This window comes from Phoenix dactylifera, chromosome 11 (genome assembly GCF_051530095.1).
Source record: "Phoenix dactylifera cultivar Ajwa chromosome 11, Ajwa_hap1_PhDact_Kaust_v1.1, whole genome shotgun sequence".
In the NCBI taxonomy this organism is placed as follows: domain Eukaryota; kingdom Viridiplantae; phylum Streptophyta; class Magnoliopsida; order Arecales; family Arecaceae; genus Phoenix; species Phoenix dactylifera.
Window position 1 is genome coordinate 24,641,185 of NC_143200.1, and position 19,402 is coordinate 24,660,586.

At 40.8% G+C, this 19,402-nt stretch overlaps 3 protein-coding genes across 4 annotated transcripts; all 3 read left to right on the forward strand.

Moving 5' to 3' along the window:
• Positions 1-7,142: 7,142 nt before the first annotated feature.
• Positions 7,143-14,618, forward strand: LOC103707089 (Syntaxin/t-SNARE family protein). Of its 2 annotated transcripts, XM_008791448.6 has the most exons (6): positions 7,143-7,523; positions 7,751-7,865; positions 7,990-8,685; positions 9,037-9,223; positions 11,734-11,793; positions 12,396-14,618. In XM_008791448.6, the coding sequence occupies exons 1-5, from the start codon at positions 7,441-7,443 to the stop codon at positions 11,757-11,759; spliced, it is 1,107 nt and encodes a 368-aa protein (XP_008789670.1). In that variant the 5' UTR covers positions 7,143-7,440; the 3' UTR covers positions 11,760-11,793; positions 12,396-14,618. The 2 variants fall into 2 exon arrangements, with proteins under 2 accessions (XP_008789670.1, XP_008789669.1); XM_008791447.5 differs by lacking the exon at positions 12,396-14,618 and having other exon boundaries at positions 11,734-12,394.
• LOC103707090 (histone H4-like) lies at positions 14,136-14,618 on the forward strand. The gene has a single exon (XM_008791449.6). It carries the CDS (start codon positions 14,136-14,138, stop codon positions 14,445-14,447), a length of 312 nt encoding a protein of 103 aa, XP_008789671.3. The 3' UTR covers positions 14,448-14,618.
• A 1,589-nt stretch (positions 14,619-16,207) lies between these two features.
• LOC103707091 (uncharacterized) lies at positions 16,208-18,788 on the forward strand. The gene has a single exon (XM_017842769.5). The coding sequence runs from the start codon at positions 16,540-16,542 to the stop codon at positions 18,511-18,513; it is 1,974 nt and encodes a 657-aa protein (XP_017698258.4). The 5' UTR covers positions 16,208-16,539; the 3' UTR covers positions 18,514-18,788.
• The last annotated feature ends 614 nt before the right edge of the window (positions 18,789-19,402 follow it).

Sequence of the window (19,402 nt, forward strand, 5' to 3'; positions counted from 1 at the left end):
AAATCACTCCTAGCAGCAACACATAAAAGTTTCTTAAATTAGTCATAAAATATCTCATGAATAAATTATGCTTAACTTCAGGACAATTGAATAGTTCTAGATTGATTCTTTTGGAGAATATTCCGGGGAACTATTCGGCCAAGGAAAATATTGAGAATAATTCAAAATTTTTCCATAATTCAGATAATCTAATAACTAAAGTTGATTTTTATATATAATTTCGTAGATTGTTAGGACTGCTAGGTAGCAGAATGGGCCAGGCTTAGATCAGGTTGTGATCGCTTCAATTATGCTTGCATGTAATCTGCCCAAACTTAGTCCAATATGATCAAAGGCTCGCCAATTAAGCCTAAGATTGGCTAGCCCAGCCATCATATAAAATAGCCTTGCCATGCCAAGTCCAGCTAATTGCTATTATCTGCCTATATGTGGCTGTCAATAGGATGGCTTCAAGATTAAGCATACTCAAATAAAAATATATAAATAGGTTTATATAATACGCTCACAATCATCATCATTATCGTAACCACATCTTCCAAGACGTTCGAATTTTTTGTTAGATTAGTCATTCCTGGCTTGCAGAAGAATATGCCTTTATCCGTGGGCAAAATGCTTCTCCACAACTAAATATTATATATATCATAATATATAATATTATAATATATAATATATATAATGTAATATATAATATATATTACATTATATCATAATACATTAATATGTTATGTTAAATAATTTAATATTATGTTATATTACCAAATATTAATTTACTCTAATAATTATATTACTATTATGCTATATTAACATAATATTATTTTATATTACAATAATATTATACTATATCGTATATTTATGTATTAATTTATGTTATGTTTTATTATGTTCTGTTGTATAATACTATGCAATGTCCTTTATGATAATTTTGTCATACAAAAGTACTTTCTCGGTTTGTTTACCAAACATAAAACAAAGTACCACAGCACTTTACGAATGTAGTTACCAAACAGCAAACAGCTTTTTATAACAACTCTACTTCAGACAGCTCTACTTCCAACAACTCTACTTCTAACAGCTCTACTGCCAACAGCTTCCTCAGGGCCTAAGTTGTTTATTATCTCCATTTCAACCGGTCGGAGTCTTGCTCTAAACTTTCCTGTTCCCACCCCGTCATGGCAAATAAAAAGGAAAAGAAAAGGTTGCGATGATGCAATTCGTTTTGGATTGGATGAAGCCTCTGACTCTCGCAAACATTGCCCTTTCCAAAAGCCCAGAAGTCTTGCGACCTATATAACCATATTTCTTCTCTCTCCCGCGCGCTCTCCCCCTCTTCCCCATATAATTAAGCAACAGACTCTTCTACTTCTCCCACTCCCCTCCTGTCCCTTACAAGACCAAAAAACCTTCTTCTTCTTCTTCTCCGTAGTCTTTAGCCATGGCCATAAAAAATCTGTTGCTTTCGAGATACCTAAGTAGTATGATACAGAGGTTAAAGTTGCTTCTCTCTCCCGGAGCCAACAAATGGATCTTGTGTTCTCTCGTAGCTTCCCAGAGTCCCCACCACCGGTTGGGCTTCGAGCGCCAACCGAGCCTGCTCGACTGCGCCACCAGCTCCGACTTGGAGGACTACTGCGATGCATGCTCATCGTTTGGCCCGTCGAGGACTACGAGCCCCATCGGGAATGTCTCGAGGACTAATAGCCGCCCGAGGATCGGGAGTGCAACACCGGAAGACATCGACAAGAGAGCTGAGATTTTTATCGCTGATTTCTACCGTCATTTTTGGCTCGAGCGGCAGGTCTCACCCCAACTCCGGCTCTGTAATGACAAACCGAGTGCCCGATAGTTTCCATGGCCAAGCCCAATCTCACCGGATAGTTACTTCTCTTTCATGTCAAAGTTTAACGTTCCAGTACCCCCTACAAGCTCTCCGCCCATCTCCGCAGCTGTTAAAATCTCTCCTAGAGCGACTTCATCATCCATCAGGTATCCTGATCCTGTTCCACCTCTCATGAAAGGGAGGCCCACGATCGTTATCCAGAAAACAGTAGCATCGTCAAACTGCTCCAGGGTGCAGGAGATAGAGGAAGTTCAAGTTGGTAGACGATAAATAGCCATTTGATAGGAATATTTCTGTCATATTCTCCTTTTCTTTGTACCGAACGTTGAATCAATCTTTTTAAAATTGGAGTGAGTTTCTAATCTGATTAAAAGCAAGTCTTGACATTTTTTGAGTCTTACTGTCTCTTTTCAATTTAAATTCTCTTTAGTTAACTCCGTTGTCAGGTGATTGGGTTATAATAAACAATCTATGTTTTTTCTGAATTATTTTGATGCTTAAATTTGGTTTTTCTGGTCATGGTTTTCACGAAGGAAATGCTTTGGGAACTAATCCAAACCCATGCATGCCCGCCTTTGGGGCCTCCTTCTTCTTCTTCTTCTTCTTCGGAGCAGTTGGGAATACCTGCCCACCTTTATTTATATGATGATCGCAGTTATAATGAAGGTAACAACCCAGGGCCTCATCCAAAATAGCTAGCCGGAATGTATTATTTAGGTTTCTTGATTCTATATAAGTACCCAAGATCTACCCAACGAATAACCGATCTGGAACTAAACACAGGCCCGCACGGATCCTCACATATTTTTCCCGTTCAAGCTCTGACGTCCTCATCAAGTTAAGGATTCAAATTCATTCAAATCTAATCACAAATACCATGATCGGCTCATGGTTAGCCCCAATGGATCCGTGCTACAGTGTCCTCTAGTCCACATAGATTATGGGCCGGATCCGCTCTGATACCATTTGTAATAACCCAGGACCTCATCCAAAATAACTAATCGGAAGGTATTATTTAGGTTCCTTGATCCTGTATAAGTACCTAAGATCTACCCAACGAATAACGGATGTGGAACTAAATACACGCCCACGCGGATCCTCACAATGAACCCCGGATTTCTTTAGACGAATTATATCTTTGTGTAGGGAGTGATTGCCGATTGCGTAGATTCGACGCCCACGATCTCTGGATAGCGATCCCGGTCCCCCCGACCAACTCGACCAATCTATTCAGGCCTTCTCAACCAGGCAAACAGGTCCGGAAGAGAAAAGGTGCAAGTCCTCAACACTCGAGAGGAATCCTCTTCAGGAGGGCCCACAGTTTGCGTGCATGAGTTGCGATTGCATTCAAATCCTCTCCACTCACCCATGTTCCTGGGAAGGCTAAAAAACACCCCTTCCTGTTCCGAATGCTCGCTATTCACCATAATCGCTACTTTATGCTACAGCTCCATCATGTATCAGATCAAAGCTATGGATCACATCATGTATCAAGTCCATTGATTGTGCTTTAAGTAGGTTTACCGACTTGGTTCTACTAAATTCTGTCGACAGGCCTGCTGATTAATGTCCTGAACTCATCGGCTTAGAATCCTAAGATGCACGGGGACAACGAAGGAGTGCTTGAAACAAATTTTGTCCATGTTTAATCAATTGTTTGAAGGAATAGTCGATCCAGATGGTTTCGAGTGGTGTTGTCTCTGTATTGGACTGCTAGGGCTTGTGATTAGATTTGAATGATTTTGAATCCTTAATCTACCGAGGATGCTAGGGCTTACACTGGGGGAGAATACGAGGGCCCGCGTGGGTGTGTATTTAATCCCACATCTATGTAGACTAAGGAACACTGCAATACGGGTTTAATGAGGTTGACCACGGGCCAATCATAGTGCTTGTAACTAGATTTGAATTTTTAGCCTACGAGGATGGTAGAGCTTAAAAGGAAAAAGTATGTGAGGATCCGTGCAAGCATGTGTTTGGTCTCACATCGATAATTTGCTTGGTAGATATTAGGTACTTATACATCACCAGATAATTCAAATAATACTTGATGACTAGTCTTTTTTGGATGAAGCCTTGGGTTGTGACGGTCTCAGCTTAAAATTTACCATCTGCTTGCCTCACCATCCAATAGTTCTTGTTTAATGTTACAGTGATAATTCTTATTGGGATGTAAAGCTGGCGTTGGATTACAAAGATCTGCGGAGAAGGATCATTTCCTCTGTCATAGAGTCTTGTAACTTTGGACTTTAAATTTCGGGTGCTTCAGCGTAAGGTCATACGAATGCATACAGATTTCCCACCTGAGATGCACGCAAGAGGTAGCTTGAAGGGCAGAAGATGCGAGCATCTCTTGGACCAGCAACATTGTCATATATATATATGCCATTGATGATGAACCAGGACATACCACAGCACCAAATGTGGCAGGCATTCTATTTGAATCTAATTAGTCAGTGGCGTATCTATGATACTTTCTACCTGTCAGAAGATGCTTTTAGGAACATCAGTGCTGGAATATAATTCAAAGGAATTTGATCCTTATGTCACTAGCTGTTTATTTAAGTAATCTCGGGCCATCGTTATCGGAACCTACCTTTGGCCGGAAGAAAGCAGCCTCTGAACTAATTTTTTTGGGAACATAAAATTCCATGTAGAGCACCAAAACACTGATGGTGGAGTAGCTGGGGGATGGTTGCGTTCTGCGTCATATGATAAGGTTTGGGTGCCAAAATCCCACGCGAAGTTTCCCACTTGTTGGTCGTGTTATGTTTATCCAAGTCCTCAGCTGAAGCAATATTCGTGTCTTAAATTTATTACGGGATGACCAGAGAGAAAAGGAGGGCACAAGTTGACTCCATCCGCTGTCACATCCAATTGCCAACATTAGAGGCAGGATCCTTTTGTACACTTTGGGTGGTCAAGGATGCAAGCAACTTTATAGAACAAGAATCTCTCGTACATCTCTAGCCTCTCGATGGGTTACAGACTCCGGTCCACGGGCTCTCGTACCAATTGGTAATGTTGCGCTGAGTAATGACTGACCCAAGGCATCACGGCATTCGTGATGCCGTGAAAGTTCGGTGATTGGTTACTCCGATCAAAATTAGAGAAGACGAGCGGCACTTGACCACTACAATTAAAATTCTTATCAGATGGCAGTATTTCGATCTGAAACAATATAGAGCAAAGAAATTCTTTTGTTGGAACATATCCGACTGGAGACCCTGCGATGCCTAAATAAGTGTAGTTATTAAAAAAACATAAGGAAGTTGCCTTTCAGACTGTTAGGGTGTTCTTCTTTCCTACCTCCTCTGCCCCTCTGTGTATGTTCAATAGAGAAGCCTATCTTGCATCAGAGAATTAGGACATATAGGTCGACCAGAAGTGACTGGCTCGAGTAAAGCCTGAACATCGGGCGTGAATATTCTGCATGCGAATGACATCATGCCTATCACATCGGTGAGATTTTAATGACTACTGGATCTCCCGGTTAGGATACGACCAACTATGAAGAGCTCCCAATAGACAAGCTCGGCAGTATGGTGCTGGGCCCGTCCAGTGACCACTCTCGATCTACCACATGTCAGCATCGTAGTGTGTTTTAATTAGTTGGACCTTCTGATAAGCATCAAGTAATGATGCATATTTGATTCTAGTTTGAAGGTATCATTGACTTCTTGATTTAGTTTAAGAAAGAAGATCGGAAGTTCATCGTTCCAATGGTCAGCATGGTTTGGTCAAACAGAGTCTCAAGTTAGTCATCTAAGCTGAGTCCAAATGGAAGATGGAGCAGCCTCTGGAAACAAACAGATATTGTGAAAAATGTTTCGGCAAGAAGGATTTGGAGTTAAATCACCTATTTGGCGTCCAAAGTGAAACTTTGGACTATTTCTTATTCTTGTGACCAAAAACCGCTTTATGTGAAGATAAATAACATATTTTTCCGGAGAAGTACTTTAAGGGCGCATCCTTGTAAGTTGTGACTCTATTTTTCAGGAGTTTCAAGTGCCAAAACTGTGCCACTTGCTTTTGCTTGGCACGAAAGATTTCTAGACAATCCACCAAAAAAAAAAGTTATAGACAAAATAAACTAGATATGTTGCACTATTAAAATATTTAGTTAGTGCGTTTCTCTCGCTGTCCAGAATCCGACCATATCTCCTCACCTAGCCTCCAAAAAAAACCAACTTAAGTCAAAGGAAAGGATTCCAAAGAGGAGAGTGGCTGATAATGGAACTGAACATTGGCAGCATCTCAAAAAATAGAGCATGCATTATTTATCTAAGATCAACTCTCGACTAGTTTTGCAACGGTTCACAACATAAGTGTTTCAGCGGGGGAGAAACAGTCAACGACGCTGAAGCTTTGCATGACAACAAAATTGGAGGATGCAAACAAGTCGATCTAGAGGAATCCACATCATGCAGAAACTTGATCCACTTTTATCATATTAAAGTTTGACAACTGACTTTGAGCAATGCTCGAAAAACCTTGTCTACGAATGTTTTAAGAGACCAAGGTGGGCGAAGGCTTTAATATAATATTATGGACATATAACCTGAGCTAATCACTAAGTTAAATCTCAATTAAACTATCGAACTGCTCGTCTAGCTGCAAATATTTCCGTAAATGGAAATGTGCTTGAATTTAATTGAGGTATTATACATTATGATACGCCAATCTTGTGCTCCGCCTCCATGCTCAAGCTGGCTTTTCTCGAGCTCAATTTTGATTTAAATAGGATGACTTGTTCTATTCAGAAATTAATCTAAATGGTTCATGTTTTGCAACTCTATACAAAAGATGTACTATACTGAAAAAATTATACCGTATACTGTATATACTATTGCCTTCTTTCTATATGCGCTCATCTTGATGGTTGACTTATATGAAGGAGATGATGATTGGCATAATACACTGCTATGTTGGTGCATGCAGTATAGGATATGATTTGCCAACTATATTGAATGGTTAACTTAAGCGGGGCAAGCCAGCCAGGTCTACCAGTTTGGATATGGCACCTGCCGGTTCTAAACCTATTTGGATATGGCACCTGCCGGTTCTAAACACTATAGAGAACAAGGTAGGTAGTTAAATCCTAGAAGGCTTGGCCAGTTAGACCTCCGGTTATCGCCAGCCCATTCCCTAATTATCTTGCATCATTTTTAACGACTCCACATGCTTCTTGCGTGTATAAATATATTATGCAAGTACCGACTCCGCGGCGGGTAACTTCGGAAGCCGTGCCACGTGGATGTGGACCCCGCACCTATTTTGGTGGCTGGCGGCCCACTGTCAAATTCCCAACCGCTGCCCTCTTGCTCTCTGTGGCCTAGATTTCGGACGCGAAGCGAGAGGGCGAGGGGGGAGAGTGGGAGAGAGGGAGAGAGTTCCACGGCTCTCTCCTTTGCTCCTCTCGTCGTGTTCTGTTGCTTCTTGGGGAGAAGGCGTGGGAGAAAACGAGGTATTTTCCCCTTGCTTTGCCTGGATTCCTTTGCTTCTTCTTGGAAGGAAAGAATAGGGAAAGTTTTTGGGTGGATTCCGGTTCTCCGGGGCGCCGTTGGACACGGGTCTCCGTTGAGGTCCTTTCCTCTTGGCCGATGGCGGTGGGTACTGCTTTTGATCAGTGGAAGAAAGATGTATTCTTTTCAGCTGCGGAGGTGGTCCAGGAATCGGCGGACATGTATGTTTTCTTGTCTCTTGATGGCAAGTTTGAATCTTGATGGGAGCTATGCTCTTGATTTGATTAAAATCTTTTTTTCTGGGAAAATATTTGGTTTTTATGGATGTAACCTTGGTTTCCTTTTAGAATGGGTATTGTTTTGTGTTTGATTGCTTGCTTCGGAGGTTCTGATGCTGACTGTAGTCAAAAATTGTGTGTTTTTTTGGCCTTCTGCACTTCTTGTTCAGATTGGAATCTATGTATAGGATGTGGATTAGAGACCGTAGCGATGGATTGAATTCTGAAATGTCTGATGAATTACGGAGGGAGCTCCATACTGCTTTAGGCACTGCAAAGTGGCAGGTGGGTTTTTGTCACCCTTATTTTTCTATCCTTTCTCTATACCCACGTATCATTCTGAGAAAACTGGCTCTCATTTCTTGTCTTGGTTTTTCATTATCAGTAATTGTGATGCTTGTCTGTGCAGTTGGAAGAATTTGAGAGAGCTGTTAACTTGAGTCATGACAATTGTTCATCAGGAGAGAATATTGTCACTAGGCGCCGGCAGTTCATAGCTGCAATAGAAAACCAAATTTTTCATATAGAACAGGCATTGAATTCTACACTTCTTGAAGAAGGGAAGCAACCACCTCGTTGGGTGCAGTTAAATGAGGAAGAACGAGATGATCTTGCTGTTTTTCTTTCTGCGGCACCAGAAATTTTGCAAGAGACAACAAACAAAAATGTTGCTAATAAAGGTTCATGTGAGTTAAGAACTATGTCCGATTCTGCAAGAGGTTTTAAGGATACGGTAACAACAAATAAGGATGCGAGGTATGCAGTGGAAGTGGCAGCAAAAGTAAGTCCCAAATGCAAAGATGATGTTTGCTTTCAAGGAGAGCAGGTGAACGGGCAGAGGAGAACATTAAGTTCAGCAGATATGGGTGCTTGGAAGATTGTGGTAGCTGATGAGGAGGATACAAGTGGAAAATTGGTGGAGGTGAGGCCAGAAACACCAGATCGTGCATCTGGTTTGTTTGGCTTCCTAAGAAGTGCTGAATCAACAACAAAATTAAGGTGCTTTAGGAACAGCTTCTGGAAGGCTAAGAGTGAGAAGCATCTTCAGTTGAGACAAGGATTATCAAATTACCTCAACTTTAGGGGTATAACCCGGTTTGCGCAGGTGAGAACTTTCCTCAAACATGTGCAGTCTATGAATATTATTCATTACCTTCTTCATTTCACCGGCAGATTTTGCACCTGGTATTTATCTCATCGAATAAGAGATCAGTTGAAGCTTGTATTACAGTGCACTTGATGATTATATTTTTGTATAGTGGTGATCTTAGTAGGTTGGACGTTCTGTTCAGCTACACTTCTTGTCTGATTGAGGATTGGAAGTTCAATTGACCTTTTCTATGTTTTTATTCGTTTTTGGGTTAATAGGATTTCTATGGGCCGTATAAATCCTTTGAAATCAGGCTGAAATCAGACTCTTATTTTTGTGTGTGTGTGTGTGTGTGTGTTTGAGCAGAGAATTAATGGGGTGACTGAAAGAAGCAGGTGCTGTTTTAGTAGTTGGAAAGATGACTCTAAAGCTTCCAGTGTTTGGCTACATGCTGGAAGGGTGAATGGGCTCCAACGACATATCCAAGGAACACAGTATCACCTGAGTTCTCTCCGAATCACTTTCTTGCTGGTGCTGAGTATTGTTTTAATTGGTAAGTTCAATGTCTTTCTTTGCTAGAACACATGAATTATTTTTTTATTATGGTGAAATGCTAAGGTTTTACGTGAGATTTTAATTAACTGAGGAATAATATCTACTTTCTAAAACTAGTTGTTTGTTTCCATAAATTACTGAATATTGATTGAAGTTGTAACTGGAGAAATGTGGATAGTATGCCCCTCTATTCTTAAACAATATTTAATTTAGGACATGGAAGCGACTAACTAAAACTGTTAAATTTTCCTGTTTGATTCTGTGTGGTTGAAAAAATGCATCAGTTAAGTGGCCAGTACAAATGTTGATAGGCAGCTTAAGAAGTAGTTACGGTGTAAGCTGATTTTTTTTAATTAAGATATACAATAAATTCCATTCTTCACTTCGTATTTTTTAGAAAAATTATCTTTTTCTTGACTTATGGATATGAAAAGTGAAACCTGAATGTATAACTGTGAGGATCCGTGCGGGCATGTGTTTAGTCCCACATCGGTTATTCGCCGAAGAGATCTTGGGTACTTATATAGGACTAAGAAACTCATATAATACCTTCTGGCTAGCCATTTTGGGTGAGGTCCTGAGTTGTTATAAATGGTATCAGAGCGAACTCGGCGCATAACCTATGTGGACTAGGAGACACTACAACACGGGTTAATGGAGGTTGACCACGGGCCTATTGTGGTGTATGTGATTAGATTTGAATGGATTTGAACTCTTAGCCTGACGAGGACGTCAAGGCTTAAACGAAGGGAGTATATGAGGACCCGTGCGGGCGTGTGTTTAGTCCCACATTGGTTATTCACCGAGAAGATGTTGGATACTTATATAGGACTAAGAAACCCATATAGCACCTTCTGGCTAGCCATTTTGGCAACCCAGATATTCCATCTATGATACACATCCCTAACCGAAACATATGCCTTTAATTGCATTCCTGTTTTTTAGAAAAATCATCCTTTGCTTAACTTATGGATGTGAAAAGTGAAATCTGGATATTCCATCTATGACTTGCAGCAATGAGAACATTTTTGCCTTGAAGACTAAATGTGTAGCTATAAAAATTCATCAATTTTTAAAGTTGGAATCACTTGCTATTTCAAGACCCAATAATTCAAAACTTGTTGGGCTGTTCAGGGTGCAAAGATTTCTTTTTTTGGAAGGAGTAAAGCCAGATCAGTGTTCCAGTATTAAAGCTTTAGTTTGTAGGCACATGAAGCAGAAGCTACTTCATGGGTCAGCTAGCCACTTGTACCTAGCATTACACATCTCTTGACATTTAGAGGAAACCAAAAATTGAGTGTGTCGCATAATTAAGGGTTACATAGCTTGACCTTAACTTAATGACTTGTGCTTTGATATAACAGATTTTAGTGCGTATGGTCATCTGAACATTTCCCAACTATAAATCTGGCTTGGTTGATTGATTGCACGTATAGTTTTGTTATCTGTCTCTGCAAGATTTTTTGAAAAGTCACTAGTAAAATCACTGCAATTTCTTAAGTTTGAGAAAAAAGACAGCTGGTTTTATTGGAGTGCTTTTGATTTGGCCTATGTGGTGGAACCATTTTGGCATGAGATAAATTGTCGAGTGAGTAGTTAGAAGTATAGTATGCTTGAGTTCATACACATATTCAAAATTTTTCGTACATTGATCTTAGGGTATATTAGTATTACATATTAGATAGTCCCTCTTAAGTCTATGAGGAGTGTTTGATCATAATTAAGTCCACGTAACTAAGTTTTCTTTTAGTTGCTAACTGTATTTATATTGATTGAATAAACATTTTCATCAAGCGTCAAATTCTAAGTGGATGGAAAAGCTCAAATTCATCCAGCCTATCAAATGTACAGCAAAACATGGAATGATATATTAAGGAGACATGGCATAAAATATGTGTATGTGTGTATAACAAACAGAGACATGCAAATGAACATAATGCAATGCCCACAGGGTGTTAGGAGAATATCTCTTTTTCCGTAGTACTGCCTAGATGGTTTCCTAATTATACTCCATTAGCAATTTTACCTCTTTTTGTACATCTCAGGTTAGCGACAAATTAAAAAACCTTTTGTGGTGGTAATACAATCGTATGGTTTATGTTTTATTTCAAAGGCTGAAGGGCCTAGGAGTATCCATCGAAGACTAGCTAAAAACAATTTTTTATGTATTATTCCTGTAATGTACCTAGGGTAGACCATCTCATATCAAGCCTAGAATATCATATTTAAATTAATATTATTATGCATTGCTAGTAAAACTATACCATATCAAGGTTAGATTTCATATTACACTTATACCAAATCAGTTTTGGATTGTAAAAAATGCTTCCAGAAAGATTGAGACTATCATAGGGAAATTGAGATCACTTGTGATATTTCATTTCACAAATTGGAATTTTGAGGTTTTGCATCAAACTATTGCAAATTGTTTAAGATAATCTCAATCTATAGAGATGTAATGAGCCTTGCTGAATGTGTGCTAATCATCTTTTTCTTTATTGTTTATAGTACCATTCATTCTCTACTCAACTTGAAGGATCTTTTCTGTGCTGCTGGCTGAAGTGGGAGGTACTTCTCCAGTCCTCTGACTGTTACCTATATTATACGGCAAGTTCAATTGTCATATTAGCCAATCATTTTCCTGGTTAGCAAAAGATGCAAGTTCAAAGATGGATGTATCTTTATTTAGCCTTAAATCATCCAAATACAATATTCATGTAAGGTTTTAGATATTGGTATCGTTTCCATTGGAATAGTATGGATCAGTGTGGTGCCGGTATTGATTGTACATACGAATATTGAAAATTTTAAGAAGAATGACAAAAAACTGTTGGTACCAATCAGATGCGGTACGACTCCATCAGTATGCACCGGTATGGACTGGTGTGGTCGGTGCATATCGGTATTGATGGTTTTCGGCATCCTGGCACCTTTATCAATGATGGTTTCATATCAAAATGGCATGATACCAACAGTATCATCCTTTTCAGACAGTTTTCTTATTTCTTTTGGGAGATCTTTACTTCTCTTGTAGATGTCATGGAGAGCCTCATATATCAACTTTATATTATTTTTCAAATGGTTCATCTTGTAAGATGCACTTTGTGTTGCCATATTTGGCCCACTATACTGATAGTTTGATCATATCTATCTGTTTTATTTCCTTGCAGGCTTTGTTCAGAGTAGTGAGAAAAATTACATTGCGCAAGACTTTTATCTTCAAGAAAATTCCTGTAGGAAACATTTAAACTATCTTCTTTTATTTTCTCTTTTCAAATGATGCAGATGATCAAAAGATGCTGAAGTTAAAATAAATGCTACAGCCAAGCTTTTAGCTATAAATTCAACACGAGTTACTCTGCTAACAAAATGAAAAGAAAATTTCAACACAAATTTTGTCAAGGATTTTGCTCCTTGGAAACGGGATTATGCAAATGAGATCCAAAAACATGTCATAATACAGCAACAGATGTATGCCATTTGTCAGCTTGTATTCAGCATTGCTCGACCAACTTAGCTGCAGGCACCTACTAAATTGAATTAATAGGAAACAGAGAAATTAAGAGGGGAAAAAAAGAAATAGCTAGTGATTTAAATTTGAAGTTTCTGTGATGGTTTTTGATATCTTCAACATGGTGCGGGAACTTGCCTATGCCAAGATAACGAATTAGACCTTAAATTTTCGGAGATCTGAACTTTGTGAGCATGGCAAAGCTGGTGAACTGGTTAGGTTGCAGTTCAGAAGTCCTCTTTAACCTTAACTTATTAGCAGAACTTTAGCTGCTGCTTAAGTCATTCTTATCAAAATAATCGGTTGACAGCCTCTAGCTTTGGCCAATTTATTGAGAATTTTAACACCCAATATGTCGAAATATATTAGTTTGCATCAAAATGGTTTTTTATTTATATCCTAGGAGTCTCTTAATCTTGCTCCTCAGGCTCAACACTGGGATAACATTTTCCTACCCTCCTGTTGGCCTTTACTGGTCTTGGATTGGAGCTCTATTTTTTCCCACGTGAAGTGTGAAATAGTAGTATATAAGTCGTCAATACGGATACAAAACGCCGTATCTACATGCACATAACCGGCACGCTTTCTTTTGTTCATTGACGGGAGATTTGGCTCTGGCACAAAACATTCGTGCTCACGTGGCAAACTTGGCAAATTAGTTGGTTTAAAACACACAGACCATCTATATAAGATTGACCTATATCAGTCTTGATCTAAGCCAATCGAAGAAAATGGTCAACCATCCAAATCAAGAAAAAAAACATTATTTGTGTTAAGGTGAGAATTAGGATGGATCTCTTCATGGTGCCTATCATAAAATCCAATTAAACTCCAATGTGGATCGGGTGTATTAAAGATACGAGACACGTAGGATTGAGTTAGGTTGGCAAGCATTACTTATCAATTTAGGTTCAATTTAGGATTCAACACGGGTTCTTAATTCTCGAACTTGAGAGAGGGAGACTTAACCCTGCTATAATTTTCTAGATTCAAATACTTAAAAGTGATATATCATTCAGGACTCGTTCCAACATACAAGACCTAAACTTGAACCACCTTGTGGTTGCCAAGGCAAAACGATATTGCCGCTAGGATAAACTTGACTGCCCAGTTTTGGGGCCCCCTAATCGAGCCCACGGCCAACTAATAGGGAGGAGGCTCAGGTCGGCTACTCTTCCATTTCCCCCCGAGACGTGAATCCGCCAGCTCGTGTCTCGACCAATAAAATGAGACTTCTCCTAATCGGACGGTCAGCAACAAAAACAAATGCGTCTTGCGGATCGCTTTCCCATCCAACGGCCAACGGGGGACCTAACAAAGTATTTAAAGGACCCAAAGATGTAAGAGGAGGGGGCAAGGAAGCGGATCGACGAGAGAAGAGAAAGGGAGCTCGTAGAAGATGTCGGGACGCGGAAAGGGAGGCAAGGGTTTGGGTAAGGGCGGAGCGAAGCGCCACCGGAAGGTCCTCCGGGACAACATTCAGGGCATCACCAAGCCTGCGATCCGGCGTCTGGCGAGGCGTGGCGGTGTGAAGCGCATCAGCGGTCTTATCTACGAGGAGACGAGAGGCGTGCTCAAGGTCTTCCTGGAGAACGTCATCCGTGATGCCGTCACCTACACCGAGCACGCCCGCCGGAAGACCGTCACCGCCATGGACGTCGTCTACGCCCTCAAGCGCCAGGGCCGCACCCTCTACGGCTTCGGCGGTTAGGGTTAGGAAAATATAGTCCTTTAGGCTAGAACTTCCCCCTTTACATTTGGGGGCTACGGTTTGATTGAGATGGCATGTTATTGTGGGCTAATTGAATGAATTACATGGAATTAGGGTTTCGGACGATGTAATCTTCTGGAGCGATTAATGATAGAAATTGTTGTCCGTAAATTTCTTCTCGTCTCTTTATTCTCGAACTTCTATTTGAGCCATTTTGAAGCTCCAACTTGTTATTTGGGCCGAGTGTTTTACGAGACAATAAATTTTGTTTTTAATGATCGAATTATGGTCTCCTTATTGTTAAGAAACCTTATCGCAGGTCTTTTCAGCAATCTAACACCCGACTCGCTGGATTGATGTCTCCTAATCGATGTCCAATGCGGTAGAAAAAGAAAAGAGTCACCGTCTGGTTGGGGAAATCTCATATTAACTACTTATTTAATTTCATACCTATTTTCTTGACAGGCGGTAAAACAAATTTACACAAATATTCTTTTTTATATGATATTGATATGATATTAATAAGCTATTAGTATGATATTAATAGATAGTAGTATGATATTAATATGATATTCATGCAATACTAATATAATACTTTATTAATATTATCAAGTACATTAATATACATATTATATTAATATATTATAAATATATTGGTTGATAATATTTATTTTGTGTAATGATATGATTTTAAATATTAACTACAATAAATAAATAACAACTTTTTGTTAATTATTAATAAATCTAATATATGATTTAATAGTTAATATATTTATTTATATACTAAAACATACTAAAATTTATTTATCAAAAAAATATATTTGCTAATATATGAAATTTAATATTATTTAAAATAATTGATATTGACCGTTTTTATGTAAGTGGGCATAAATGACCAATAAATAGATGGAGAAATCATATTAGCATTTAAATTATTTACAAGAGTGTGTTAAAAATTTGATAATATTTCAATATAAGATTATTTTCAATCAAATATAGTAATTTTTTATATTATTTTTAAAATATTTTTTATCAATTAAATATAGTAAAAAAATTATAAAAATTTTATTGAATAAATGATTTTTAAGAATCATCCGACTTATTCCAACCAAATGAGAATTTTTTATTATTATTATTATTATATTTTTTTGAAGCTAATGCCTAAGTAGGTATATGCTGCGTAGCAAAATAATTTTTGCATGTTTGGTTAGTAATGAAAAAATAATACATTTTAGAGCGGCTTATGTTTAATTTATTTATTTATTTAAAAAAATTATATGAAATAATTATTATTTTTTTGATAAAAAAATATTTTGTTCTATTTAAAAGCGTAAAAGTATATTTGAAAAAAACAATTTATTCTGATTCCTATCAGGTAGAAATTGGATTTTTCTTTATCTCAAATAATTTTTTTAAAATAAAATATGAAAATCTTATATATATATATATATATATATAAAGCTACTTTTTAATATTTTTGAATATTCTAATGAAATATAAGATATTTTTGTATTTTTGTGTAGATCATACTTTTCTTCCACCTTTCCCTGCGAATCAATTAGATCCTAAGGCTAGAAAAATCATATCCATTTCTTATAGTACTAAAGAAAGGTTTCAGTTTTGGACGTCTAATTTCTGTTCGATCTACCATCAGAATCCATCACGTCAGTTGAGTCCAAGGAAAGTAACGTTAGAAGGATATCGTCCGTCCAAAGAAAGTGACGTTGCAAGGATATCGACCGCATAGAAATCTTTATACGCCTTTCTCCGAGATCTAATCCAAGCCATCGCACCAAGTTTTCCGTGTGTCCGGTAATTGACTTTAAACTACTCCTCCGGTACAGCAGAAGTCCCCCTTTTCCCTTTCCAGTTTCGCGAGAGGAAATGAAACCCTCTCAGATCTAAGCGGAAGCAGCGAGAGAGAGAGCTTCCAAAAGCCGAGATCGGATCCAGCTGCGACGAACTGCCCCAAATCTGATATCAAAGCCTCTGCCGATTTCTCGATCTTAGAAGCTAAAGAATAAAGAGAAGATAGAGGCAGTCTCAGATATCGGTCTCGATCTCTGAGGTCCAAACCCTAGTAGTGCCGGCGATGGCGTGCCTCGCCCTATCGCTCCAACCCATCAACGGCGCCGACGTCCTCCTCCAGACTCGCGAGTGGTTCCCCCCGGCCCGCGCCCTCGCCGCCCTTGCCGCCTTCCGGCAGACCCGCCTCGCCTTCGCCGCCGCCGCCGCCGCCGCTGTCCCCCACAAGCAGCAGCCCTCCGCCGCCGCGCCCCACCCCACCCCCGACGACCTCGACTCCGCCCTCGGCGACGACCCCCTCGCCGCCTCCAGCGGCCAGGTCGTCGTTGGCGTCGAGAGCAAGTACCGCGTCGTCTACCGCCTCGTTAACACCATCTACGTCCTCGGCATCACCACCATCGACCGCGATTCCGACCGCGGCCGCACCAACAACGTCTTCGAGTGCATCAACACCGTCAACCAGGCCGTCAGCGTCGTCGTCGCCGCTTGCCGCGGCGTCGACGTCACCCCCGAGAAGCTCCATCGCAAGTACCCCGAGATCTACATGGCCCTCGACATCGTCCTCCGCGGCGTTGGCGGCGTCCGCCTCGCCACCATCCTCTCGTCCATCCACGGCGACAGCATCGCCAAGATGGTCACCACCTCCATCGACGCCGAGAACCGCGCCCGCGGCGCCGACACCTGGTCTGGTGGCGCCGACGCCTTGTCCCTCGAGCGCCGCGCCAACCTCGACTCCTTCTCCAAGGCCTTCTTCGAGCTCCCGCCGGAGACCCTCGCGGCCGGGGACGAGGTCTCCGCGACCATCGCCCCCGTCACCGCTTCCCTCCCCGCCGATGAGCAGCAGAAGGACCAGGCCGAGGAGGCCCCCGAGGAGAAGGATCCGTTCGCCGCCAGCGAGAAGATCAACAAGCCAGAGGAGGCCCTAGTGGGAGGGTTCAAGAAGATCAAGGATCCGGCCTCCGCTGCAGCAGATCCCACGGCGGCCCTCGCCGGAATCGAGGTCACGACACTTCCTCCGGCCGAAGCCACCAAGCCCACCTTCATTGGAGTTGAAGGGTTCGAAGGGGAGTATGGTGGAATTGAGTTCGGCAATGAGGAAACCTCGCTGTCGGATGCATTCGAAGGTATTGGTGGCGATGCACCATTTGGAGGTGGCCTCGATGCCTCTGAGTTCGTGACAACCACCAAGAAGGCCCCCAAGCCCCAGGAATTGAGTGGTATTGAGTTGCTCGCCACCAGCCAGAGCACCACAGCAGGGCCTACTGCTGCAGCTGGAGCGGGCACACCTCTGGAGAATCTCTTGGTAACGAAGACTCAGGAAATAACAGGCCCAGAGATGTACATCCATGAAGAGATCAATGCCGAGTTCAGGGAGTCAGTGCTTGCCCGTGTCGGCTTGAAAGGCACGATCTTTTTGCGAACATTGCCTCCAAAGAAGGCTGCCGGAAAGGAAACAGAGTTCTCTTTCCGTCTTGAGGGAACCTCGGGCATCAAGAGGGCCGTGTTGCAGAGTTCTCGTGTCAGTAGCCTAGAGAATGGCATGTTCCATGTTAGGACTCCATCAGTGGAAGAGCCCATTCCAATACTCAAGTATAGCGCACAGCCCCGGTTCACTCCTCTGCCGCTGAGGGTCCGTCTAGTGAAGCGTCACAGTGGGACCCTGCTTTCGGTAATGATACAGTATGCCTCCAACCCTGCATTACCTACGCCATTGAGCAATGTGACCTTCATTGTGAAGCTACCTGTCAACCCTACACTGCTCAATGTATCACCAAAGGCAGTTTTGAATCGAGGAGAAAGGGAGCTGAGGTGGCATGTGCCTGATGTTCCTCTGAAGGGTCCGCCAGGCAAGCTTAGGGCACGAATGCCTGTCGATCAAGACTCAGCAGATGGCGAGCTGGAAGTTATGGGCATGGTGAAATTTTCTGCCCAAGGGTCTACCACATTGTCTGGTGTATCTTTGCGGCCAGTATCTGAAGGTATTGCAGACTTCAATGAGGTTGGCCATAGGTTTGAGAGTGGGAGTTATCTGTGCACTTGATTGAGTTGGGTGGGAAATGAGAGGTTGCTATATGTCATTCAATGTGCAATAGAGCGTCCACAGTGGTTGATATTACAAGGACGTTCAATTTTTTCACAAAATGATTTTTTGAAGCTTTTAGAGAGTGGCTGCGGTAGTGTATGTAATAATCTTGGAACTGGTGCTGATGATTTGAATCATTTTTTTTGTTTTTTTTTCTTCTGTAAGCTTCTCTTTCTTTCTTTCCTTCTTTCTGGTATTCTTCTTTCAGTTGAAATGTGAAATTGATTTTTCTCTTTCTGTGAGCAATTGAATATTGAAGCAGTGTTTGCCTGTGTTGGAGTTGATTGTAGATTAGTAAGTCCTTCATGTGCATGCAGGGGGGTGCTTCCGTTCGGGATGTGAGAGTTGCCAATTTGATATGGCTGCTTTTAAATATGAATGCATATGCTTTGGAAAATGAAAATTGCATTTTGTGTTACTTATATGTCACTTGCACCAACTTTAGTTCAGTATTTGGGTGGAAGTGTTCAGTTAAGATAGGATGTCAAATCTTAGCAAACTGCTTTGGGATACACTGGCCACCATTAGCACTTCCATTCGAAGAGGTTGAGGTATTTCCCTTCTATTCTCCTGCTTCTGTTTTATCATAAACATGTTCTCTTTCAAGAGAGTCAATAAACTCCAAGGTTCTCTTTCATGAAAACCAGTGGCATAATTATACTATGGATTATGAATTCCAGCTTTCAAAATACACAACCAACTATGAGCTGCATCTATTTCAGATTGATATCAAACTAGAGATGAATTTAGGGACTTTTCTCGACCATAATGGTCTATCTGTGTCTATTTCTTCATGTTCGAGGCCACTACTGTTGTAATGTTTCTAGTAATAAGCATGGTATGTATG